Source organism: Punica granatum, chromosome 7, assembly GCF_007655135.1.
Source record: "Punica granatum isolate Tunisia-2019 chromosome 7, ASM765513v2, whole genome shotgun sequence".
In the NCBI taxonomy this organism is placed as follows: domain Eukaryota; kingdom Viridiplantae; phylum Streptophyta; class Magnoliopsida; order Myrtales; family Lythraceae; genus Punica; species Punica granatum.
The window spans coordinates 372,510-399,592 of NC_045133.1; the positions used below are offsets into that span (position 1 = coordinate 372,510).

The 27,083-nt window shown below is 35.1% G+C and overlaps 4 protein-coding genes across 4 annotated transcripts; 3 read left to right on the forward strand and 1 right to left on the reverse strand.

Moving 5' to 3' along the window:
* The first annotated feature begins 706 nt into the window (after positions 1–706).
* Positions 707–3,982, forward strand: LOC116213545 (O-fucosyltransferase 37). The gene is given in 8 exon segments (XM_031548541.1): positions 707–796; positions 798–1,003; positions 1,107–1,269; positions 1,351–1,384; positions 1,387–1,783; positions 1,876–2,083; positions 3,601–3,651; positions 3,737–3,982. Coding segments are annotated over 8 exon segments (1,395 nt in total).
* LOC116214022 (beta-glucosidase 24-like) lies at positions 3,982–7,460 on the reverse strand. Its single transcript, XM_031549234.1, has 14 exons — positions 7,063–7,460; positions 6,814–6,941; positions 6,633–6,702; positions 6,484–6,542; positions 6,312–6,387; positions 6,085–6,162; positions 5,910–5,997; positions 5,566–5,818; positions 5,350–5,465; positions 5,046–5,266; positions 4,920–4,951; positions 4,700–4,805; positions 4,503–4,611; positions 3,982–4,389 (listed from the first exon to the last, which is right to left on the reverse strand). The coding sequence occupies exons 1-14, from the start codon at positions 7,136–7,138 to the stop codon at positions 4,200–4,202; spliced, it is 1,602 nt and encodes a 533-aa protein (XP_031405094.1). The 5' UTR covers positions 7,139–7,460; the 3' UTR covers positions 3,982–4,199.
* Positions 7,461–9,767: 2,307 nt separating this feature from the next.
* On the forward strand, positions 9,768–11,966 carry LOC116213736 (mitochondrial pyruvate carrier 1). Its single transcript, XM_031548780.1, has 5 exons — positions 9,768–9,925; positions 10,504–10,624; positions 10,711–10,765; positions 10,864–10,999; positions 11,745–11,966. The coding sequence occupies exons 2-5, from the start codon at positions 10,532–10,534 to the stop codon at positions 11,782–11,784; spliced, it is 324 nt and encodes a 107-aa protein (XP_031404640.1). The 5' UTR covers positions 9,768–9,925; positions 10,504–10,531; the 3' UTR covers positions 11,785–11,966.
* A 4,456-nt stretch (positions 11,967–16,422) lies between these two features.
* On the forward strand, positions 16,423–22,073 carry LOC116213735 (4-coumarate--CoA ligase-like 9). The gene is made up of 7 exons (XM_031548779.1): positions 16,423–16,971; positions 17,125–17,720; positions 19,526–19,715; positions 20,982–21,127; positions 21,229–21,296; positions 21,534–21,636; positions 21,819–22,073. Exons 1-7 carry the CDS (start codon positions 16,458–16,460, stop codon positions 21,942–21,944), a joined length of 1,743 nt encoding a protein of 580 aa, XP_031404639.1. The 5' UTR covers positions 16,423–16,457; the 3' UTR covers positions 21,945–22,073.
* The last annotated feature ends 5,010 nt before the right edge of the window (positions 22,074–27,083 follow it).

A 27,083-nucleotide genomic window follows, 5' to 3' on the forward strand; every position in this document is an offset into this window, starting at 1 on the left:
CACACGTGTGTGTGAGATCATGGAAAAATTTTCGTCTTGATTAAATGGGACGTCTCATCAACTACAACGACCATGGAAGGAGGGATAAAATTCTGCAACGTCCCCCACCAACTGAATTAACGGTATTCTTTCCTTCCCATGACAACATTGCTCTTCATTTGGTTCATAATTTACAAGATTTCTTTCACAATGTAAGGGTAAACTAGTCCTTTCAAGAACAAGACTCCCCTACTCTCATTCCACTGGTTACAGCAGAACCTCCTATTACTTCCTCTCTGCATTGCTCTCTCTCTCTCTCTCTAGTCTCATCTCTGCTGCAGTTGCTGAGAGAATTGAAGCAACCTTCAATGGTGAAACCAAGAAGTGTCCACAACTCTTTGGTCGCCGTAGGTCCATCATTACCATCACCATATTTGCACTTCCTTTCAGTCTCTTCATTCACTTCCCTTCTCTTCTCTCCCAGAAGAATCCCAACAACTAATAAGTTGTCCAAACAAACAGCAATCGCCTTCACTCTTTTATCTCTTGGGTCCATGTTTGCTTTCTCCGGCATCTCTCTGCTCACTTTCATGCACAATTCCTGGCGCTCGTTGCCTGATTCACTGATCAGTCCATCATCATCGTTTCCCCTTCCCCTCCCCCTTTACTCTTTGCTTCAGCTCATGCAAAAGACGGGGACGAATCGCTGACATTTTCAAGGAGCACCATGGTGCCACTGCCAGCTCACGTGATCACAGGTGACAATATTTCTGAAGAAAAGGTGGAGTTTTGGAGGCAGCCGAACGGCGAAGGGTCCCCGGCCTTGTTTAGATTTCAGTCTCAGGTATAGGAAAGCTTCTGCAACGGTCCCAAAGGAAAGAAGAAAGTTCTTAATGGTGGTTGTTTCTGGGGGATTGAATCAGCAGACGAATCAAATCGTCGATGCAGTCGTGATTGCAAGAATCCTCGGAGAGGCTTTAGTTGTGCCTGTTTTGCTGCTCAATCTGATTTGGCAAGATGAGAGGTGACAACATTGGAAGATTCTGCATGGATATTCGTTTTCCACAACGGCAAATAGTTTTTTCATCGCGGTGCTTTATTTTCCTGTTGCTATTTTGGAAATGCAGCCAATTTTCCGAACTTTTTGACATCGAGCATTTCAAGAAGATGCTGCAAGCGGATATTCACACTGTATCAGTCATTCCTCCCACGCACTCGATGCCAAGACATTCAGTGGAGATGCCTCACGATGTGTCACCGCTTTGGATTCGAACTAGCCTTCTCGAAAAGGTTGGAGACTTTCAGAAACAACCTGAGTCCTACTTGAACTAGAAGCTGCTGAGATGGAACTCTCTTACTTGCTTGTTGCAGCTTCATAAAAAAGGTGTGCTTCTTCTGAAAGGGTTAGCTCTAAGCCCTCGAAGAATCTATCTGTCGATCTCTTCAGTGCAAGTTAGAAATGGAATAAAGCCTTTGGTAAATTCTTGTTAAGTCGGTCACTAATATGCTGGAGTCTTCAGGTAGCTTTTCATGCCATAAGATTCACGGTGCCTGTCATGGATCTCAGGAATTAACTTGCTAGGAGAATGTGGATCGAGGGCCCATTTATAGCCCTACATCTCTTGATAGAGAAGGATGTTTGGGTGAGATCTGGGTGTCTCACAGGCTTAGGCCCAAAATTTGACCAAATTATAGGAGATGCAAGCGCGTCTCGACCTGAAAATGCTGTGGTGCATTTGAACACGAGCCATGTTCATCGAAGACAGGCAGGACTTTGTCCCCTTAATGCGCTTGAAATGGCAAAGTGATTCAGATATCTCCAGCAAATTGATCTCATTTGATTCTCTGTTCTTTGATCTTTATATACCTCATGCATGCTTTGTGATGATAATGCAGACTACTCAAGGCTCTAGGGGTGCAGAACAGCACACGAATATATGTTGCAGAAGGAGAACCGTTTGGAGGTGCTGATGCTCTAAAGCAGCTTGAGATGAGATTTCCGAATTTAGTTTCAAAAGAAATGTTGGCGCAGAGCTGAGAACTCACTCCTTTAGTGAATAAGTCGTATGCTCTAGCTGCAATCAACTGTATTGTCTCACTGAGCAGCAATATTGATGCGACAGACGAGTTGAAAAATTGATATCTGAAGAAAAATAGGTTCTGACGACGTTATCTCATTGGAAACGGCCTCCGGAGCAAAACTTACAGCCTATGGCTGTGAAATTTCGATATTTTAGGCGAATTCCATTGTTTATGGCTTCAAACAGACAATTTTATGTTAATTAGGGTGTTTTCGCAATTTTAAGAAAGTTTATTTCTTTTTGTGCGATTTAGGTTTTTTTAAACCCTATTTAAGCTTTGTAAGCCCCATGGCTAAAGGAGTTGTTTTTGGATTATCAATAAAAATTGGAGCTTTCGTGCTCTTTGCCCAATTCTCGGATTTGTTCGAGTTGGATGCCAATTACCTAGGTATTCGAAGAATCAATAGGGATTAAAGGTCGTAGTTCCGTTATTCGTGCGCGAATCAACGGGTCTGCGATAAATTATTCGCGTGTACGCTACGTTAGTTGGTATCAGAGCCACGTTCGTTCTTGAATCAACGATGCCACCCCGAAGAACGGCTAATCAACGTCGTGTTGCGGAGGAGGACGAACTGGATTGGAGGATCGAAGACATATCATATTATGAAGCCAATCCAATTTTCGATATATATCCAGATGAAGATCAAGAAGAAGTTACAGAATTTGTATTTGATGATCAAGGAAAACCAATGTTCGTTGTCAACAAATCCGTATTAAAGGATATTGAAGGTGATAAACTTTTTCATTATTGTGCTCAAATTGAGGATATTTTAGATGAAGAAATTTCCAATGCAAAGAAAGATGCATGGATGCTTACGGTGCCGATTTTAGAGGTTATTCAGTTGTCAAAGTTAATCGAAGTGCACGTGTCTCAATCAAGAAAGCAAAGATTCAATGAAAGTGTTTATTAGCTAATAGGTGTACGGAATTTTATGTGCGAAGAATTAAGAGAAAGAGTTCGCAAAGAGAAGAAGGCATTCAAGTGGCAAATGAGAAAACAGCAGAAACATATTAATCTCTCTATTCGTGAAGATCAAGGTGATAGCTCGGACGATGACAATTCGATGGCGAATTCTCTCAATCCATGGGAGAATGATGCGGCAGACGAGCTGAAAAATTGGTACCTGAAGAAACATAGGTTCTGACAACCTTATCTCATTGGAAACGGTTTTCGGAGCAAAACTCACAGCTTATGGCTGTGAAATTTCGATATTTTAGGCGAATTTCATCGTTTAAGGTTTCAAACAGACAATTTTATGTTAATTAGGGTGTTTTCGCAATTTTAGGAAAGTTTTTTTTTGTGCGATTTAAATTTTTTTAAACCCTATTTAAGCTTTGTAAGTCCTAAGGCTAAAGGAATTGTTTTTGGATTATCAATAAAAATTGGAGCTTTCGTGCTCTTTGCCCAATTCTCGGATTTGTTCGAGTTGAATGTCAATTACCTAGGTATTCGAAGAATCAATAGGGATTGAAGGTCGTAGTTCCGGTATTCGTGGGTGAATCAACGGGTTTGCGACAGGTTACTTGCGTGTACGCTGCGTCAAATATATTCATCCCCTCCCATGGAGGAAACATGGGAAGGTTAATGCGGGTACAGTGACTTTTAAGACATCCCTTAGAACTGAAATATTACTTCTGCCATTTGTGATTGACTTTCTTTACGAATTGCTTGGCAGGGCCATAGAGCTTAGGTGGGGCACAGGAAGTACATAAATCCCAACAAACAAGCCATGTTTGCTGTATTCAATAGTGTATCCCTTTCAGATACAGAATTTGGGCAGATAGTTCGGGAGATGCACAAGAACTCCCAAGGCCAACCTGAACCTCGGACCAACAACAAGCAGGATCGAGACGTATTAGCATACCCAGTTCCTGAATGCATGTGTAATACGAGGCATCACAGGCACTTTTCAAGCATCTGAACAGAGAAAAATCTTGTATCCCTGGATGAATATTTCCAATGCAGCTTCTTAAGTTATGTACAGCATTGAATCCCGAGCAATTGTATTCATTTGATGCGATTGTATGAGCATCATCATGCTATCGCTAAGACGCAAAGTATTGCTTGTAACTGTTCGACAGGCTGCATAAGATCAACTACATGCTTGTAATTGATCGTAGGGTTTACATATTCTATGTTCAGAGGGATTGAGTTCTTCCCTTGTTCCGGAGGAAACTAGGAAGCCACTTTGCAGAATGCTTGGGGATACGAGTTAGATTGTTCTGGTAATCAATGTAGTAAAGTCCGTATCTATCTTGGCGCCCCTTTCCAAACTCAAAACTGTCGGACTGAGACCAGTAAAAGTATCCCTTCACATCCACTCCTTTCCTACATTAACAGTTCATGTTTAAAGTTTAGAGCAGAAGTTCAAATTCAAATATATAAATAGTTGAAGATTTGAAATCAGCTATTCGAGGGAAGTTTGATATGGAACTGCTTACTTTATCGCTCTGTTGATCTGATATAGATGCTGAAGGATGAATTGAATTCGGTGTGGATCTTGTAAAGCTTCATGAATTGGTTGACTGTCATTCTTTGCCTCGGAAATTCCTGCATCTCAAACAGGAAAAGATCAACACCAGCATCCGATAACAAAAGTGCCATGATTGTAAAACAGGGAGAAAATAAGTATTTGAACCATTCTCGGTAATGTAGATCTTAGGGCTCTTGTATTTTCTCTTCGTGTATGTTAAAAGTTTCCCAAGCCCCTTGGGGTATATGTAGATGAAATCGCTACCCGAAGCCTGCAGAGTGCAAGATTACACAAGTAAACATATGAGACAATTATAGCTTAGTTTGCAACAAATATTTAAACGGGGATAAACTTTTATTACGAATTCGGAGTTTTAGGTGTATACCTTTTTGCCGATGGGAACTCCATCTCTAGCAACTGCAACAACCAGACACACAATCGAATGAATGAAGAGCAGCTCTATGACTTAATCAGTCATTTATACGAGTGGAGTTGTGCTGACAGAACTTACATTGTAGATCCGTGAAAGAGTCACGACTGAAGCTTGTTGGTGGCACGTTTGGATCTATCTCGATGGCTTTAGCATATCTCGATGTGTAGTAATTGAAGCCGATGAAATCTAATGAACCTTGGACTAGTGCTTTATCTCCTTCACTAAAGGTGGGCAACCTCCCCTTCACCAGGTTTCTCATTCTACGTGGGTACTCTCCGTAGACAAGAGGATTCAGAAACCTGTTAGGAAAGAAAATCAACAATGTCAATCTCTTACGAAGTTTCATTTGACCATGGAAGGCCGAGAAAATTTACACACGAACCATCCCACGTGGAAGTCCATGGCCCTGCGTGCAGCTTTCTTATCATTTGATGATTCCGAGTAAGGCTCAAAAAATTCACCCACAAGAGAGATTCCGATTTCTCCCCTCTGTTCGGCCTACAGAAAGAAGTACAGTATAAGCAAGAATCAACTGAATAGGTGGCTGGTATTATGTCAATGTTCAGGTAAAGCGGGATAAAAGTTAGTTGAGACGCACTTGGAACTTGTCTTTGTAGAGCCCAGCAGCAGCTGCATGAGCCAGTAGGGCATTGTGGGTGACGATGTAAGGCTCGGTTGATGAGTTTCCTGCAGGGCATGCATTAGGTGGTACCGAACACCTTCCTGGCGCTGCAAGTCCTAAATCGTACCCGAACTGAGCAATAATTAGTGGCTCGTTAATAGTGATCCAATGCTTGACCCTGTCCCCATATGTTCTGAAGCAGATCTCAGCATAGTCCCTGAAATCATCCCTGGAACCATAACAAAAGCAACCGAGAGAAAGGATCAGAATTCTATCAATCGGGCATCAGTACTGAGATGTGAGATGATAGAATTGCTAACACGATTTCATGGCTCAAGAATCCTCCATATTTGTCTTGTAGGATCTGTGGGGAGTCGAAGTGCAACAATGTCACGAAAGGTGTTATGCCTGCAAATGGAGGGAAAAGTACAAATGAACAATTAGAAAAAGGACGAGGTTGAGAAAAGGAAGAAAGTTGCGATCTCGCTTCCGTACCATTGCTCATCACTTCATTGATGAGATCATTATAGTGATCGATGGCTTGTTGGTTCACTCCTCCGCTCAATGATCCATCTGAAGGATATGATCTTCCTCAAGTTAATGTCCATAACTGTTGACTTGTATTGAGAAATTCTAAGGAGCATGATTCCTTCCACTAGGACGAGTTAATTTATCATCAGTTTAATTAGTAGAGAAAATGATGTTGGTCTCCGTGATCTTACTGGGCAGAATCCGAGTCCATGGAATGGAGAATCTGTAAGCATCTACTCCTAGCTCCTTAAGCAGCTTGACATCGTCCTGCAACGGCAATAGATTAATCGTATCAGATATGCTGCTCGAGCATTAGCACTCACTGGGACTTGTGCGGGGGAGGTTATCGGCTCACTTCCTGACCTTGTACCGAGCGTATGAATCAATTGCAGTTTCTGGGGAACTTCGGTCTGTTACCTTCCCTGATCATGAACAATGAACAAGTTCGTTAACCGTGAGTCATAACATGGGAGAAGTGGCACGTTTTAGATTTTTTTTTGGTCCCCCTCAACCTGGAAACTTTTGGACATAGTGGTCCCAAACGCTCGGCCCTTTCCCGTATTTACTGGCTGATCCTTCAGTCTGCGCTCAATTTCCACGGATAAGAAATGACTTAATAGCCAAAAGTAAATTAACTTGGTATCATTAAGTCTCATTCAAAGATGAGATTTGTTTGGAGAGAAGACGATGAACCTGCACAGCTGAAGTAGCTGCCCCAAACAAGAAATCCCTCGGGAAGTTAGATCTTTTGACATTCAGTTCCGCCTCCGACAGATCACTCGCATTCAGCAACTCACTGGAAGTCTCCTTGGCCGAAGCAACTGCACTTAGAAATTACATTCTTTCATGTACCATTGATCCTTCCACCGTACGTACCTTCGTAAACATATATAGATATAACAAGCAAGTGCAGAACAGCTAGCGACAAGTGAACGGACGAACCGTAGTGGATACAGGAGAGGCAAAAAATGAGCAACAAGAAGATCGACGCAGAGGGTGCGTGAGACAAAAGACCCATATTTGCAGCATGCAATACAGCAGAATTAGAGTTTCTTAGCTATGGGCCTGCCTAGCTAATTAGCTATGGTTATGGTGGCAAGGCAAGGCATTAAACAAGCGTCAGCCAAGAAAGCAAAACTAAACCGGCAAAAGTCCGTTTGTTTGTGACCACGAGTAACTTTTGGAGGTATAACCGATTGTCGAGAGGAGCGGAGGGAGACCCGTTTTCTCAGCAAATAAATACATATATAACACCTCTTCTTAAATGCTAATTAATTAATGAATGAACTAATCAAGAAGACTCCCCGTCATTGTAGCTGCTCCCTTTTTTCTTTTTTCTTTTTTTTTTTTATCGAAACCAGTTCAGCCCTTCATTCATTGATAATTCCATCCATATGACAAGAGACCTAATCCAGGCCCCAACCAAGCTGAGAAAAGGACGCTCAGGTCCAAAAGAAATGGCAACAAAAACTGTCTACTACCCAAACATAGAAACAGCTACATCATATAAATATAATGCCCCATTTTTCCCACAGCTCTCTGTATGTTGGTTCCTCTCCTAATCCTATTTGCTATTTTTCAATTTTATTTTTTCTTTTTATAAATTATTTTGAAATAAAATAGAAAGTTTTTTCATCATGAATTCTTAGCTGACATTTTAATGGCTGGAATTTTCAGACAGAACTTTTATTTCGTCAGTTAATGTAGAATATAAACAATAAAAATAAAAAATAAAACCAGTTTCCACCTTTATTGGTTGGAGAATTTTTAGAATCATCATATAAAACTTTTATTTTCCAGGAGAAGGGAAAAAAAGAAGGAAGGAAAATCAGTTTCATATTTTCACTAATTCTCTGGTCTTTCAACGATTTCGCATGACAATTTGGAAGATTATATTAAATTAGGTAAAAGTTCAATGCACTTTAAATAAGAGAACTAGTAAAAAAAATGTCACTAAAATATATAAAATTAATTCCATATATTAAGATTATTATTTGGAATTTTCAGTTATGGTTGAAATTTTTTATTATTCTTGAAAAGTAAATTAATATTAAAAACTTTGAATAATTATTATTGAAAATAAATCCATACAATGCACATGTCAGAATATAAGTGATATGTATAGTAGTACCTATTTTCACCTCAAATAATGTATTTTTTTTAATTTACTTTATAATATTGGTTAAATCTATATTACTATATGAGAGGAGGAAAATAGTTTGTCCAGCTTTCCTTCTCTAAAAAATATCCTTATTAAAAATGATATCGTTAGCCTATTAGATGAAAGGAAATTAAGATTTCGCCTGAGAGTACGGTGGCGGTTGAATAAGTGTTTCTTTTATTCAGTTTTAAGTAAAAGCAATGTTTGATGGATTTTTTCAAAACTATAATTTGACTAATTTTTACGATTGAAAATGTGATTTTCTCAAGTAGGTTGCTAGGTACTTACAAAAATCGCTTATACTTATTCTCCATTTTAAGCATTAATTTTAATTTCAGTAGTTTCAAATTGTTATCTCTAAAACATTTTTACTTATTTTAAAATCAAAAATTATTTTTCAGTAATTATATTTTAACACTTTCACTTTAATAATAGTACTCCCAAATCAATTCTAAATGGTAAATATGTAATTCCGAACACATTTTCAACCACTAATTCCCACAACTCTCTCTTCCTCTCTCCTATCTCTTCTTACATGTCCATTCCCTTTCTCTTCAACTTCTCTACGACATGAAAGATAATCGTTCTGAATCTATAATTTATGGTATATATTAGACTATATCATAAATTAATATATGAAAAAAATATAACTCATAATACACTAAAAGTAATCTTTGTTTATGCATACTTTATTTAACTCCACTTTAAGTTTTGTTTATTTTTTTTAGAGTAGAATACCATTGTCGTCATTTACTTATTTATTAGCAAACGTTTTTGCCCATGATATATTTTTGCCACCAATTAGCTACAAACGTTGGTATTCTGTCTATCATTTATACCATTTCGTAACAGAAAAGTGACGGAAAAGGTAACGCCGTCTATGAATTTTCCGTCACGGAGGTTAACGAAAGGGTATAAATAGTAGACGAAATGCCAACATTTGAAACTAATTGATGACAAAAATATGTCAGAAGCAAAAACGATTGCTAATAAATAAGTTGGCGACAGTGATAATATACTCTTTTTTTTAATAATAATTCAATTCTACCAATTCAATTCTATTATTTTTCAAATTCAACAATATAATAATTATGATCTTATTTTTTTCTTTCATTTAATGATATTTTCTCACTCATACTTTATCATAACTATTTTTTTAAGTTTAATTTAATAATATTTTCTAACTCAAACTTTCCTAACCATTTTTAAAATTGAGTTGAGTTGGATTACTTATCCAACTTAAAAACCAGATACAAGCTTACTTTTCATTCAATTTAATAATACAATTATTACTCTCTTTTTTTTTCAATTTAATAACTCACATCGCGCTTACACAAAATTGCGCTTTAACTTGGGTGCACTTTCAAACTAAAATTATGTCATATTCCGCACGTAGCGCGGTCCTGCTCTAGTATTATATAGACTACGTAAGTATCAGATAGACTACGTGGCATTTCCTCAATTCGCAGTTCCATTTCCATGCGGTGGTCCGCAAACAGCTGATTATAACCTTAATATACGGGAGAAGTCGTCTCTCCGACCTCTCTTCTCATTCGTCTCGCGGCAGGGAAGGCAACTCAACGCAGCGGAAGAGGCTCTTTTCTCCGCTTCGCCGATCCCCTCCAGATTCTCTGGTGATTTCCGGTCAGGTTTCCAGCTCCTTCTGTTGTATGTTCGTCCGTAATAACGCTACATTTGATGCGTCTGTACAGCACAGGAGTATCTGTTCGCCGGATTAGGTTATGATTTTAGTCGTCGTTAGCCGATATTGAGGACTGCTGTTGCTCGATTCTCGTGAATTAAGGAGCTCACGACTGTTTCGCCTATCTGGATTCACATTTACTTGAGTTCTCAATGACGAAGTTTATGTAGAAGTATGAACAGGGCCAATTGTTTGGTGGATCGCAGATAATGAGTGAATCTGTGCGTTTGCTTCCCTTTGGTCCTCTGGTTTCCTTCATCTGACCGAGATCTTTAATTCATTTCCTGCGATTGAATGCTTCAGGGAGTCCGTAACATAGCAATTCAATAGATAGGAGGAATTCTATCTCCAATACTTGGTGAACTAGGGACTGCTGAACAAAGATATGGTCTTTTCTCCTTTCTGGGGAAATCAACGAGTTGTCACCATAAGTTTTTCCCTATTTTGATTCGACCAATTCGTGATGCCGCTTTCCTTTCTCCCCAATTTCTGCTTCTAATAGTTGCCATGACTTGTACAGAAGCATTCACGCGCATTCGGTGGCATTTATGGCTTCATTTCGAGCATTCTTGAACAGCCCTGTTGGCCCCAAAACTACTCATTTTTGGGGCCCTGTTGCCAACTGGGGATTTGTTGTGGCTGTAAGCTTCTGTACCATAGTATTGTTGTTCTAAACTTCTTGTGGAAGCCTGAATGACATTTGTGCACCTTGTTATATATCTGACAGGGACTGGTGGATATGAAGAAACCTCCTGAAATGATCTCAGGCAATATGACTGCAGGTTAAGGCTACAATTCTTGTATTTGAACTGCATATTCTTCCACCAGCTCTTAACGCGTGGACATTCATTTAATTTGACCTTCTCTGTTATTGCTGCAGCAATGTGTGTATATTCAGCACTCTTCATGAGGTTTGCATGGATGGTGCAGCCTCGCAATTATTTACTTCTGGCATGCCACGCATCAAACGAAACTGTTCAGCTTTATCAGCTCTCCCGTTGGGCTAAGGGTCAGGGGTAAGTTAGTCCATATGATAATTTTTTTTTTCCTCCTTTTCTATAGGCAATATCCATCTCCATTAACTGCTAGTCATGCCGCATTCCTTTCCCGTCTGAGCTTGACCTTTGATATTGAGGTCATCTATCATCTCCAAGTAGGAACTGGAAAGGTCTGGTTTTTTGTCATACAAGTTTCTGCGTGAGCTCAGAAAGAAAACCTATCGATGTCATGAGTTCTTAGTTTACTATTTGCCATATGAGAGAACGATGCCTACTTCCCTGTATATGTCCGGATTTTTCGCCATGTCCAAATATAATGTGTTCACACCGGATTCAAGAGTAAAGGGAACGTCACTGGCATGTTCAAATGTCTTGCGGATACTGTGAGTGGAACAAGACATGTTATTGAACATGTGCGTAGCGTCTTCTACAAGGCAATGGCTCAGGTCCTTTACCAAGACCAACTCCTCGATTAAATATGTAGTTAGCACTTAACACCATAGAAGTAGGAGGACAGATTTTTGTGTCTTGATTTTTGTTTACGTACTCTCTGTTCCATCTAGTTTACAGATGGACTGCACATGAAAATTCATATCCACATAACTCAAGATGAGGACTGCATTAACTATCCTGAGTGTTCAAAATACTGCTTGAGCTCATTGAGGATTTAGTTATATGAACGTAGATGGGCACTTTCTTATAAAACCTTTGACGGGATTGAAGCACAATTTAACAAGCTTTGCTCCTTACTCTTCTCTGACAGGTACTTGCAACAGGAGAAGGAAGAAGCTTCGTCCAAGTGACTCATATGAATACTTTCTGGTATATTCCTTGTTGTATGGATCTTTGACTGTGGGGCTCTCCATTGATTTCTTGTATGAAAATCATGGATGTCAGAATAAATTTCTCAACATCTCTTCTGGTTTTTCCAGTTCAGTGATAATACTCGTGGTCGTAGAGAAATTGTTTGTCCAGCTTCTGAATACGCGTAGGGTGTAGTGGTTTCCATCACTTCAATCGAGTTTTAGGCTGTAAGCAGTCATCGTGAATGAGTATGTTACTGGGATTAAGCACATAATGCACCCCAAAAATTTGCGATAGCGGAATTGAATAATAAATCTAAGGAGTCGTCCATTTCTCTGGTTGTGGGACAGTGATGAAGAAACTACTCTCTCTCTTTCATGAATTTACTGATTAAAGTTTTGATAATGTTGTCTCCCAAATGTTTTCCTTGCTCACCAGTTCCTTGATTTCTAGTACCCCGATTTTCGCACGAGGTACTATAGAATCTTACATAAATACGTATGAAATTCAAGCGAAAAAAGATTAAAAAGAAGCGGCCAAAAAAAAAAAGGAAAAGATTAAAAAGAAAAAGGTATCATAAACATCAATTAATTTTCCTATCCTCTCCCCGCTACCCATAAAAAAAAAAAAAAAAGGTTTCATGTAAACGCGGACACACACACAGACAGAAAAAATAAAAATAAAAAAATTTCCGGTTTCGGGTCTTCTAACCTGTAAACAGCTCAGTTTTAGGCCCATTTGGACAGCCCATTCATTGACAGGACTCGTCTCTTTCTATTTTGGAGCCTCCCGCCGAAGCAATTCCACGTCGTCGTCAGTCGGTCCTGCCTGCTGAGAAGCAAAGCAAAGGCAGCTCCTCCCCTGACTTATTTAGTCCCCGTCGGAGAACCCCGGATGCCCTCCGCTCAGAGCACTGACCTTCGACGTCCTCGGTCTAATAAAAGGCGAGCTCTCCTATTCTCATCTCTCGGCTCCTTCCCCCCCCCCCCCCCCCCAAAGCTGCGCTTCCAGCTTCTACTTGGCTTCTCTGCTGCGGTTATTCGTAATGTTTGATTTAGCATTCTATGGCTTTTTTGACCGGTAACAGTCATCGAAGCTAGAGGAGGGAATCAGGAAAGCGTGCCTAAAGTAATTGAGCGGTGGGGCCAGCCCAGATGCGTCCTTGCTGCTTCTATTGATGACCGGAAGTCCAGTCCGGTGAGTACCCCCATGAATATGATGATGGTATAATATATATATATATAAAGTATAAACTAAGCTATTGTAAGTTCATGCTTTGCTGCTCTTTTTTTTTTTTTTTTTCTCTCCCCTCTAACCTTACGATGCAAAACCCATTAACTCATGAGACTAATGGTGTTAAGTCTTTTAAATTGTTTCATTTTTCAATAATAATTTTGTAACAATGTTACCTTATTTACAAATACAAACTTTCTAATGCAATCACGATTCACGATTCTCTAAGGCAATATTGTTATACAATATTCTAAGAATATACAAGTCCTTGTATTTGTATTTCTTCTTCTCTTACAACGTTTGTCCTCTCTTTTTTTTTTCCATGGATTTCGCGTTCATATTTTAATTTTCGTTGATTTATTCATGAAGAAACAAATTTTCGGCGAAGGCTCTTTGGGAATAGTATAAATTTCTATATACTTTGAGTATTTCAAAAATTTAGTATTCATTGAGGATTATTTATGATGCAACTTAAGAGTAATTTCTTTTCAACGCTTAAAATATTATCTTGAGTTATTGCAAGGGAGTAAAGAGTTGATGAATCTCATGAGTTTGTGAGAATTTTTTAATGTATACTGTAAATTGACAGTTCATACTTATGTACGATGACTTCCGAGTAGTTTTTTCTAGCTGTTAAAGCCTCATTTTGAGTTATTGCAATGGATTAAAGAGTTCAAAAATCTTATGTATTTGTGAGATTTTTTAATGTGTATCGTCAGTTGTTATTTCGTACTTATACATTCTAAAAAGTAATTTTTCATTAAATTTTAATATGTTTTTCTTCTTATTTAGCCATATCGATTAGATTATACTAAAAATTATGGATTCAAAATATTGTAAAAAAATATGCGAGATATTAACAATATTAATGAAAGACATGATGAGACACTATATATTTTCTTATGTACTGTGACGTAAGAAAATTTTAATTAAAATAAAAAATGGACACCAGTCAACGTTTATGGACACAATCCTTCAAATTTGTATATTTGTTTTAAGAACGTGAAAGTTGTGGGCGAAAAAAATTGAATGCGGTAAGAGAATAACATATACAACGACTTTTTAAATTCTTAGAATATCGTACAGGATACGATCCTTGAAATTTTAATTGATTAGATTAATTATATTAATCAAAGACACGATGTGACTCGATATATTTTCTTATGTATCGTAAGGCTATAAATTCAAAGTATAAGAAAACTTGAATTAAAATAAAGAATGGACACCACTTGATGTTCAAATACATCATCCTTTAATTTTTTTTATGAACGTAAAATCCATGGAGAAAAAAAAAAGAAGACAAATGTTATAAGAGAAGAAGATATACGAGGACTTTTGTATTTTTTTTTCTGTTATCAGGGAGGCCATTAGAATATTGTATATTTTTATAATATTATATAACAATATTGCCTTATGAATTGTGGTTGAATTAGAAAGTTAGTCTTTGTAAATAAGGCAATATTGTTATACAATTATAATTGAAAAATGAAACAAATTAAAAGACTAGCACCGTTAGTCTTAGGAGTTAATGGGACACGTGGTGTGATTTCAGAAGTTGAAGGTGGAGAATTGATTTATATCGGCCGTGGATGGTATAAAAATCTTAATAACTATACTATACATACATATAATCGAGTTTTTCCCCAAGTTAGACTTATTTTTGAAAATTATTCCCAAATTAGACTTAGTTTGAAAATAATTCTCAATCTAGACTTTTTTTTTATGCGAAATCGTTTCAATCCAATCCCTATTCTTTAAACTCTTTTAAAAATTCCCTAAAAAAGTATAACCCGATAACTATTAAAAAATATTAGTCATTTTGCTAATTCGGTTAACCGATTAATCGAGTTTTTAAAAAATAATGAATTCTATATAGAAATTAACTGTTTCGACTATTTTGGACAAAATTCTTAGGAGCCAAGCGTGAATTGAAGTCAATTTCTTTACCCCTAAAGATACTCCTATGTTTTATTTACTATACTGATTTTTTCGATTCGTTTAATAAAATTTATATAAAAATTAATCTCATTTCGCTATGTTGGACGCAATTTTTAAGAATCAAACGTAAATTGAAGTCATTTTTGAGGATTTTTTAATTTTGTTAATTTAATTTTTAATTACCTTTACTATTTAAATTATTTTAGTTATTTTACTGAATTTTTTTTAGTCAATTTAGTATTTTATATTTTAAAACTATTTATGATTAAAGATAAATGAACTATGAGTAAACGGATTGTAGTAAGTCGCTAATCAAATCGATTGTTGACTACACATCGAATTGAAATAGAATTGATCGTCAATCTACATCCTCGATTTGTTTTAACCGAACATACTCATCCTCGGAGATTTGTGGATGAGCAAACGTTTAGGCTGCGTTTGAATTGTTAGTGTGATTTTAGAATCATGATTTTGATTTTGATTTTGATTTTGATTTTGATTGTGGAAAAAGACAAATGAGATAGTATTATAAATTTGACTTGGGAAATGTGTATTTTTGTTGTATAGTGTGTTGAGTTAAAATCAAAATCATGATTCTAAAATTAGTTTAACAATTCAAATAGGGCCTTAAGGATTTAATTAAGTAATGACTGATAATGGTGTTTTCGTTTTTCACCTATCCTCTATTGGGTTAAGGATTTAAATCAAATAAATTAAAATATTTTGGGAATATTCGTAAAAAGAAGAATAATGTTACTCATTTCTTACTGACCAAGGACTTAAATAAAACAAATCACAATGTTTTTGGGATGTAAATAAATAAATAAAATAATGTAAGTCTATCATGGGAATTAATTTACAAATAAGTCTATTATGAAAAAATATTTTGCAAAAGAGATCTCATTTAGGCAGAAACTCCATATAATCATCAGTAAGTATCCGTAAATGGAAGGAGACAAGTACTTACCGTTATACATATATGTTATATTATATTATAGTAAAAAATATGCTGGAAAGGAAATAATAATTTTCATTTCAGAAGGAGCAAATTATGAAAGCGGGCGCTGACCTAACTTATATTATTATTATTATTATTATTATTGTTATTATTATATGAAATTGAATGAATGAATTTATGAGGAACACTAGTCTTCTTCTCCCTCCTACTCCCTCATTCATTCGTTCATTCATATTTATTTATAGATACATACACCACAAATTTTTTCTGGGTGAATACTTTTCTTATTATTATTATTATTTTTCCTTCCGTCGTCTCTTCTCCGGCACCGCCATATATACGCACATGCAAACACACATATATCTATATATATATATATATAGAGAGAGAGAGAGAGAGAGAGATATTTATCATCATTGAATCGACATACCCAAAAGAAACAAAAAAAGAAAGGGACAAAATCTCTGACGAGGAGACCCCACAACCCCAACACAACACAGCACAAAGGAGAGAAGACAACAGCCCGTTTCCATTTCCATTTCCATGGCGGAACAAACTAATAATAATCAGACCACCACCTCTACCACCTCCACCGTCGACCCCCACAACGGCTTCTGCTCCCGCACCAAGATCTTCCACAGCCTCCGCCCCGCTGTCCCCCTCCCCCCTCTCTCTCAGCCCCTCTCCCTCACCCTCTTTGCTTCCTCCCTCCTCCCTCCCTCCTCCTCCTCCACCACCACTACCTTCGCCTTCAACGCCTCCACCGGCCTCTCCCTCACCTACCCCCAGCTCCTCCACCAGATCCATTCCCTCTCCCTCTCCCTCTCCAGCTCCCAGCGCTTCTCCCTCTCCAAGGGCGATGTCGCCTTCATCCTCTCCCCTCCTTCCCTCCATGTCCCCGTCCTCTACTTCTCCCTCATGTCCCTCGGCGTCGTCATCTCCCCCGCCAACCCCCTCAGCTCTCCCTCCGAGCTCGCTCACCAGGTCCGCCTCTCTCGTCCAGTCATCGCCTTCGCCACCTCCGATTCCGCCCACAAGCTCCCCAAACTCCCCCACGGTACCCCTACCTAGCATTGCATTGCATGCACTGCTCTGCTAATTGCTTCAATCGTCGTATTCTCTCGTTCCGTTCCGACACTGACTGACGGACAGACGTCGTCCCGATTCCGAGTTTAATTTCTCTCTTCTCACGTTACGTTACAATTTACAGGCACTGTCCTCCTCGACTCTCCCGAGTTCAGCTCCATGCTGGTGTCGTCTCAGCGGTCCACGGCGTCCCTCCTGGAATTGGAAGAAATTACTATGGGAAACCCGAATCGGGTCAATCAGTCCGACCCGGCTGCGATCCTGTACTCCTCTGGTACGACCGGGCGGGTCAAGGGAGTCCTGCTCACTCATCGTAACCTGATCGCTCTCCTCGCCGGCCTCTACCACCTCCGGACCCTCCCCGGTCAGGGCCAGAGCGAACAACCTTTACCCGATGAGGAGCCGCACCCGGTATCCTTCTTCACGCTGCCTCTGTTCCACGTGTTTGGGTTCTTCATGCTCATCAGGGCTTTCGCGTTCGGGGAGACCCTGGTCCTGATGGAGAAGTTCGACTTCACTGGGATGCTCAAGGCAATCGAGAAGTACAGGGTCACGTACATGCCGGTGTCGCCGCCGCTCATAGTGGCGCTGGTCAAGTCGGAGGCCACCGCAAAGTACGACCTGAGCTCGTTGACGATGCTTGGTTGCGGAGGCGCTCCGCTCGGGAAGGAAGTCGCCGACCAGTTCAAGAAGAAATTCCCCAACGTGGAGATCGTGCAGGTACTGTTTGTTACCGTTGTTAATGTTACTGTATGATCTATCGTCCATCAATCAATCAATTTCACTAAAAAGTAAAAAAACATGGTAGTAGTGAATTGTAAATCAATCAATCTCATTCACAGAAGATTCTAATTTTTTTGGCTTTGAATTGAATTGAATTGAATTGAGGGGCTTTGATTTGGTTCCATGTAAAATAGAGACTTTACATTATAAATTCCGAACTTTGCATGATATTCTTTTTATAGGGTTTAGTTGTAAAGCTAATGACCATAATAATTAAGACTTTATAATCATGATCGCTAAAAACTTTTTGCATCCGAAATACATGTTACGCATTGCCTAATAGAAAATAGTTATAAAAGAAAAAGATTTATAGTTACGGGTGGAGGTGAAGTTGAAAATGTGGCAGCAAATCCTTATGCAGTGCAAGTGCAAGTGCAAGACATACCCTTTGAATGATTGAAGTAGATATATAGTAGTGAGCATATATATATTTATATATCTCTTTATTGATGGGGTCAATGTCGTTGTGTCTGTTTCAATAGTGTTTTTTTTTTTTGGGATAATTAATTAATTGTCTGTTTGAAGTTTGAACAGTGCTAGTTGTTCTTCTAGATCGTCAGCATTGACTTATCCACTCTGTTTGATTATTATTATCACTATTATTATATACTTTTGTGTTATCTGGCAAGTTGTTTGAGTTTGACCGATCGACGAAGGAATGGTTATATCTTTGAATCTTGTGGTTCTGCTGCAGTCGGCAGCCGGCCTTTTCACTCTTAATATATCTAATATAATAATCTGTGGATTACTTTGACATTAAATTAATTAATTGATGAGTTTGTAATGGATTGGGTCCCCTGGTCTGGCTTTAGACACGTTCTCAATGACGAAGCATGCAAAAACCAAAAAGTATGTAATTATTATTCTATTGGTTTATATATGTATGGTGCATGCAACGCAATGAATTGATGTTTGGTATGCTCCAACTCTTTTCTTCTTCTTTTTTCCCTTCAATAGGATCTTTTGTTTGAGTCCAAATTTTCGGCTATGAGTAAGTAACTCGCTTGTATTTTGTTTTTGACAATTTCCAACTGAAATTCCTGGTTTGCTATCATCATCAGTTTGGGTGCCGTTCTGCCTATTGTATTTGATATGTGCTTCCCACTGAATTCTTCCTCTGTTACTATTATGTAATATTCTAGATGTTGAGAAAGTAAAATTGCCTTGTACTATTTATTAAACAATTATTTGCGAATGCAGCGTATCATTGTGAAGTATTTGGAACATGATTTGGACATGAATAAATAGAATAAACTGTATATATATGTGAAATATAATTAAGAAAATGAGCATAGAGGTTGAGGCAAAGTTATTAGCACTTGCAAAGACATCCATCCATATGCGCGTGCACGCGCACACACCCACAATGTTGTAGAGCTGATTCTTTCAACGACAAGCTGAGCTGCCATCATAACTTCCTTTCAAAGTACGTGGAAGATTTTTTCCATAACCAACCAATTAATGTCGAGACTTTTATTTGCCCACTTAAAAAATCTTTAGGCCAAGTTGATGAGAATTTTCACTATTATTCGCATCATGAGAGGATTGTCAATTATGTATATTATTCGAGTATACGCTTGTAAATTATTTGAGTTCACATATTCTTTAGAGTTTATGTATACTGCCTTGCAGTCAACCTTTTTTAAGTTAAACTGACATGCTAAGAAATTATATATAGGGCTGGAACAACTGATTAATTTTATGGGGTTGCCGGTATTTAATTTTTGAACTCCTCATAATAGGGATATGGAATGACTGAGACCACAGGAGGGGCAACGAGGACCGTAGGACCGGAAGAAATTGCACGCCGTGGTTCTGTTGGCCGCCTTGCTGAAAATATGGAGGCTAAGATTGTTGATCCAGTCACTGGCGATGCCCTGGGACCTGGTCAGAGAGGAGAGCTGTGGTTGCGGGGCCCAACGATCATGAAAGGTAATGGTTTCGTGTTTCTGGCTTGCAAAGATCGAGTGCGCGTCGACACTAAGCTCACTTACATCTGCGGGAATTTTTATTTGTAGGATCATATAGGTCGGCCAAAAAGTACTTAAATTGACCACTGAGTGATGGGCTCGCATTGTTAATTTTTATTTGTGAATGAATGAATCCAGATACTGTTTCATACACAAGGCTAACATGATCGATGGTTACGTACGGCCAGTGCTGATTCTAGTGATTCTCATTTTTCCAGTATTGCTCTCTCTCTTGGAGTGGTCCTATATTATCCAAAATTCTGCAGCGTGCAATCAGTTTTTAATAGTACATAATAGATCACTCCTTCATTATATTAAGTTTAACCCTCCAGACCAGTTGGCAGTAATTCTTGAAGTTTTTGCAAGTAGTTCTTAGCTACTCCTTTTTAGATCCATTGTCGCTATAGGACAATGTCCCAATCGAATGTTTCTTAAAATACGGGAAGCTACTCTTACGGGGCTTGACCTGTACTATTTCTCTGCTTTTAACTCACACCTTCTCGAAGCCTGACTTTTTAGCTGAGACGTCAGGGCTGCGTTGAAGGTTCTTTCTCTTCTTGTTATTCTAGATAAAAGAACAGAAAAGCAATGACATCACTTACTCATGTGCAGCTTATATGTTGACCTATGAGCGGCCAAAGACCGACATGTGATCGAGCTACCCCATGTCCATTATTAACCAAGACGACTTGGAAAATTTCTTTTGACACCTGCATGTATATGTCTGTGGCTTCAGTAGTTCTGATGTTATCATGCCATGCATTCTTGGTTACTGGCCATTAATAGTGTGTTTGGATTGAGAGTTGAGTTGAGTTGAGTTTTGATTTTAATTGATTTGTAATGATTGTATTGTTAAATTATGAGAAAAAGTGTGAAAAAGTAATAAATATTGAGAGAAAATAATGATTAAGTAATGATTGTGTTGTTGAATTATGAAAAAGTAATGAATAGTTGAGAGAATTTAATATAAAAAATTGAATTGAATGGTTAAAAATATTTAAAAAATAAAAAAGTAATGATTGTGATGTTGAATTGAAGATAAGTGAAGTTGAGTTGAATTGAGTTAAACATTATTCCGAAAACAAATACACCATGTACAATATCCGCTCTCTTAGTTTCTGATCATAGAAGGAAAAGACGGAACCTGTCTCTGAATAAATGCACTCTCACTTTTTCACTACTAAACATATGACCTGTTGTTGATGTGAATGATGATGGTAATATACAGGTTATGTCGGAGATGATAAGGCAACTACTGAAACCCTCGACGTGGATGGCTGGTTGAGGACCGGCGACCTGTGCTATTTTGACTCCGAAGGATTTCTTTACATCGTAGATCGATTGAAGGAGTTGATAAAATATAAGGCGTATCAGGTGATGATGTTAACACATAGCTGCAGTCAACTTGAGTCGCCATATGGTTTCTTTACCACCTCAATTTTGGGATTAATGAGATCTCATCACCTATCTTACAGGTTCCCCCTGCTGAGTTGGAGCATGTACTTCACTCTCATCCCGAAATTGCAGATGCTGCTGTTATTCCGTATGTACCATTGCTTCCGACCTCGTGTGATTATCTTGAGTGGATTTCCTGTTACACCTGCTATGCGCATTTTCATGTGTTCTAGTGAGGTTTAATAAGTTAGAGTTGGGAGCTTTCGAAGCCAAAGTGATCTATGATTCTGTTATGTGTCCTAGAGATCATTCTTGGTCAATTCGCATAGTGGTCTTGGCGCTTGTATTCGTGAATTTAACTTGTTCGACCTCTGTGATTTATTAGGTATCCTGATGAAGAAGCAGGGGAGATTCCGATGGCCTTTGTTGTGAGAAAACTGGGAAGTAGAACTTCGGAGTTGCAAGTCATGGATTTTGTTTCTAAACAGGTAGGATTCACGTTATTATACATCGACACAAGAGTGATGCAGTGGCTTGGACATTGAGATTGTGAGGTGCTTTGATCAGCATAAATAATATTTGATGATGTTCATTTTCTGCAACCAATCCCGGCTTTTCTACTTCTTTGTTCAGTAATAGGGGGTTTCTTCGGGTCATTTTTCAACTGCAGGTTGCTCCATACAAGAAGATAAGGCGGGTGGCATTCATCAGCAGCATCCCCAAATCTCCAGCAGGGAAAATACTGAGGAGGGAGTTGATCAACCACGCTACCTCTGCTTTGCCTAGCAGGCTATAGTAGTAGTGAATTTTCTGGGCCCCGAAAATTCTATCGGTTGCTTACCGCAGATAACTTAAATCACTTCGATCGCGCATCTGTATTCCTAGAGGACATTTTGTATAAATTTCATGTTTGTTGTTCTTAGTATTGTCGAGCATCGACCGCTGTCAGAATCTTAATAAAGAGGTTAAAGAGGCGCAGCCGAAGCTGCAGTCTAGGATGATATATTAGTCGAAAAACTGGAAAACGATTATAAGGACCGGATGGAAGAAAGGAAAGAATAGTAGGTGAACCTTAAAATGCAGGCGCAGCTACATACCTATATATGTACATATATAAACTTGAGATCACGACAATAAATAAGATTAGAAAAGTAAATGTCTAAATGGTTAGAAAAGTCAATGCCTTAATACATATTATATGTAAGAAAAATATAAATTATATATATTCGATTATGCACTAAATGCAAAACTTTAATAGAATATTGAAAGAAGATATATATATGAAAAATTATTTTAATATAATAAGTAATGTTATTTTAAAATAAATAATGATGTATAGGTTAAAAAAATTCAATTTTAGGATTTAATTAAATAAAATATGTTCGATTATTTTTAAAAGTTCATCATATCTATATATCTATCGTCATATATAAGTTTTATTCCCAAACAATTAATAGGGATAAATATAAAAAGATTCAATTTTAAGATTTAACTAAAGGAAATGTAGCCAATTGTTTTTAAAACTTTCATATATATATTTGTCAACGTATATAAGTTTTACTCCTATACAATTAATAGATGTAAATATTTATATAATCATAAACTCAATAATATATATATATATATATTTTCAAATATGTATTATGTACATATATTAAATTGTCATGATTTATAATTATTACATCAAGCTTCCCTTTTCAATTTTTTTTGTTTTATTGAATGTGGGATATTAATTTTGTTAATTGACATTATATTATAACTAGTTGATTATGAATTCCAATACGTCATGTGTGACTTCCTTTTATCCTTTTTTTTAGTTGAATACAATCCAAAGAATGTAGCAAACTCACATTTCTCGATGCACATAAATAAAAAGTGAAAAAAATGCATTAATTTTCAATATTAATTTAGTCACGAGAGACAAATTCTATCCAATCAACCCATGTAAAGCATGGCAACTAATTAGTATATATTTATATATAGTAAAACAAACTACACCGAGCAATAAATGCATCTAATAAATGCTATTAATAATCTAAAAAAGCAAATTAATATTATAGTTAATAAAATAAATATTATAGTCCATCTAAATATAGAATAATTTAGTTCCCATATATTATATATACAACAACAAATAAAATCACCAAATATAAAAATATAAAAATGAATATTATATAGTTAAATCTACAGCAATAATATAATAAATAAAACGAATATTATAGTTATCTACAAAAATGAATATTATATAGTTAATCTAAAAAAGACTATTATAGATATTATTAATCTACAAAAAATGACATACAAGTTTGTTATATAACAAATAGGTTCCCATATTATGTGCACGATTTCACATATAAAAATTGAAAATAAATTACTACGAGTCACTCATATAGCAAGTGAAATAATTTAAAATGACCTAGAAATAAGAATAGTCTCCAGAAGTATTTCAAAAATTAAAATCTACAAATGTAATTCATGGTGGTTTTAGTTTTAAATATACATAATATATATAATATGTCCTGAGATGTTTATGTAAATATTTGAATTTTTGTTTGTAGTGGAATGTAATGTGCTCAATATATAAAATATAGTCAAATTTTCATTTTAAACTTTCTAAATTGTAAATCTGGTGCATTATGTTACAACAATCTCGAATTACCACCATGCATAATTGGAATTTGTTTTTTTAGTTAAAAATATTTGCAACGTAAAGTTGAGTTTTGATATCAATTTTAAGTAAATAAATCCAAATATTAATTTATATAGTATTTATTTATCTATGTGCATATCAAAATGCGTATTATTTAAAATATTTTTAGAGAATATATGAAAAAACTCGTGCAACGCATGGGTCAGAAAACTAGTCTATCTATACATATAGTAAAATTGACTTGAAAACAATAAATACAATTCAATTAATGCAATTGAAAATTATAAGAATACAAATACTATTTTCAAAATTGTAAACATAATATAATTTGAAAATCATTAAATACTAATAAGAGAATGTATTATTTTTTTAATCAAAAGTAAGCAATAATGAGCAATTAAAATTATTGAAAATTTAAAATATAACCAAGAAGCATATAATATTAGAAAACAAAACCTATAAATAAAAATTGTGATTGGCACTTTTAATTTTATTAGACTGATATTTATGTTTTATATACAATTTTGATAATCACGTTAGACTATTGAGTGAATTGATCTATATATAAATACACACACACACACACTTATATACAAGCTAATAAATAGGGGTAAAATAGTAAATTAAGTGACATGTTGTGGTCAAATTATAAAATGTTTGGAATTAATTTAATGTAAATATTTATATAATTAATTCATATAAACATAATTACATCATTTTCAATAAGTACTCAATAATTATAAATATGTTAATTCTATTCAATTAATTAATATAAAAATATTTTATATTGAAAATTTTCAGTATGATAAATAAACGTAATACAAATTATTCTTATGATGATAAGTACATATATAAGCTAAGTATATATATATATATATATAGATTAAAATCATTAAACGTACATTATTCTTAATTTATTTACATTGAATGCGTCATATTAAAAATTTTCAGAAGTATTATAGCTACTTTTAATAAATCTTAATTAAGTAAATTTCCCATCGACGTGATTGGATCATTTCATCTAAAATTATTGAAATTCATGAAACTTAATATCCATCAAATTAGAAGAATAAAGTACAATCAAATACTAAAATTATAAATTTTAATGATTATATAATTATCATTCTTTCATCAAATAAAAAAATAAATATTTTAATATTTTAGGAATTTCAAATTATTTTCATAGATATAAAATTTATAGTTGAAATGATGTATATAAATGAATTTATACATAAATTCTTTATTTATGAATTGAATAAAAAATAAACCTTTTGCATATCAATATAAATTAGGGTAAATTGCACCGGTGGTCCAAAATGTTTTACAAATGTTTCATGATGGTCCAAAAAGTTTTTTTCGCTACATGATTGCACAAAATGTTTCAAAGTTGTTTCATGATGGTACAAACCATCAACTCGAATTGACGCAGTTAACATTTTGCTGACGTGGCGCGTCCTATGTGTCACTTTTGTTACGTGGAACCAATCATAGTGCGTCACGTCATTTAAGACAAAATAAAATTTTAAAAAGTCTAAAAAAATACAAAATATTTTTGAAAAAAAGAGTAAAAATTTTGATAAAAAATAAAAAATAATTTTCAAAATTTTAAAAATTTTAAAATTATTTTTTTAAAATTTAAAATTTTTTAATTTTTTTAAAAAATATAAAAAATACAAAAAAAGAGTAAAAATTTTGAAAAAAAAGAGTAAAAATTTTGAAAAAAAAGAGTAAAAATTTTCATAAAAAATAAAAAATATATTTTAAAATTTTGAAAATTTTAAAATTATTTTTAAAAATTTAAAAATTTAAAATTATTTTTAAAAATTTAAAATTTAAAATTTTTTTAAAAAAATATAATAAATACAAAAATACAAAAAAGAGTAAAAATTTAGAAAAAAAATTATTTTAAAATTTTGAAAATTATTTAAAAAAAATTAAAATTTTTAAAATAATTTTGAATTTTTAAAATAATTATTTATATTTTAAAATAATTTTAAATAATTTTATAAAAATTTAAAATTTAATATTAAAATTTACCCTTTTTAAAAATTTAAAAATTATTTAAAAATTTTAAAAATTTAATTTTTTAAAAATAATTTTCAAAATTTTAAAATAAAATTTTTTTAATTTTTTATTCTAAATTTTTCCTCTTTTTGTATTTTTTGTATTTTATATATTTTTTAAAAAAATTTAAAAAAATTTAAATTTTTAAAAATAATTTAAAATTTTCAGTATTATAAAAAAAATTTCAAAATTTTTGCTCTTTTTTTGTTTTTTTAAATTATTTTTTGTATTTTTTTGGACTTTTAAAAATTTTATTTTGTCTTAAATGACGTGGCGCACTATGATTGGTTCCACGTAACAAAAGTGACACATAGGACGCGCCACGTCAGCAAAATGTTAACGGCGTTAGCTCGAGTTGACGGTTTGTACCATCATGAAACAACTTTGAAACATTTTGTACAATCATGTAACGAAAAAAACTTTTTGGACCATCATAAAACATTTGTAAAACATTTTGGACCACCGGTGCAATTTACCCTATAAACGATAAATTCATATAACTTTTTTTTGGGTAAATTACACTGGTGGTCAAAAATGTTTTACAAATGTTTCATTATGGTCCAAAAAGTTTTTTTCACTACATGATGGTACAAAATGTTTCAAAATTGTTTCATGATAATACAAATCGTCAATTGGCCCTAACGCCATTAACATTTTGCTGACGTGGCGCGTCCTATGTGTCACTTTTGTTACGTGGTACCAATCATAATGCGCCACGTCATTTAAGAGAAAATAAAATTTTAAAAACTAAAAAAAAAATTACAAAAATACAAAAAAAAGAGTAAAAAAAATATAAAATATTTTAAAATTTTGAAAATTTTGAAATTATTTTTAAAAAATTTTAAATTTAATTTTTTTAAAATACAAAAAATAATAAAAAAACAAAAAAGAGTAAAATTTTATAAAAAAATTAAATTTAATATTAAAAGTATTTTTAATTTAAAATAATAAAAATTATTTTAAATTTTAAATTTAAATTTTAAATTAAAAGTTTAAAATTATTTTTAAAAGTTTTTAAAATTTTAAAATTTTTAGAATTATTTAAAATTTTTCGGCCACATCAGCAAGGAGGTGACACATAGTAGCCACGTCAGCGTCGCTTGACGGCATCAAGCTTGAATTGACGGTTTGTACCATCATAAAACAACTTTGAAACAATTTGTACCATCATGTAGCGAAAAAAACTTTTTGGACCATAATGAAACATTTGTAAAACATTTT

Bases quoted from the DNA above. Each gene is read 5' to 3' on its own strand.
- LOC116214022 (XM_031549234.1), bottom strand. From the start codon at position 7,138: ATGGGTCTTTTGTCTCACGCACCCTCTGCGTCGATCTTCTTGTTGCTC. The intron at 6,703-6,813 runs GTTCATCGTCTT...AATTGAGCGCAG, and splicing joins CAGCTACTTCAGCTGTGCAG to ACTGAAGGATCAGCCAGTAA. The intron at 5,267-5,349 runs GTTCGTGTGTAA...CTTTCCTAACAG, and splicing joins ATGGACTTCCACGTGGGATG to GTTTCTGAATCCTCTTGTCT.
- LOC116213736 (XM_031548780.1), top strand. From the start codon at position 10,532: ATGGCTTCATTTCGAGCATTCTTGAACAGCCCTGTTGGCCCCAAAACT. The intron at 10,625-10,710 runs GTAAGCTTCTGT...TATATCTGACAG, and splicing joins ACTGGGGATTTGTTGTGGCT to GGACTGGTGGATATGAAGAA. The intron at 10,766-10,863 runs GTTAAGGCTACA...TTATTGCTGCAG, and splicing joins CTCAGGCAATATGACTGCAG to CAATGTGTGTATATTCAGCA.
- LOC116213735 (XM_031548779.1), top strand. From the start codon at position 16,458: ATGGCGGAACAAACTAATAATAATCAGACCACCACCTCTACCACCTCC. The intron at 21,128-21,228 runs GTGATGATGTTA...CCTATCTTACAG, and splicing joins TAAAATATAAGGCGTATCAG to GTTCCCCCTGCTGAGTTGGA. The intron at 21,637-21,818 runs GTAGGATTCACG...TTTCAACTGCAG, and splicing joins TGGATTTTGTTTCTAAACAG to GTTGCTCCATACAAGAAGAT.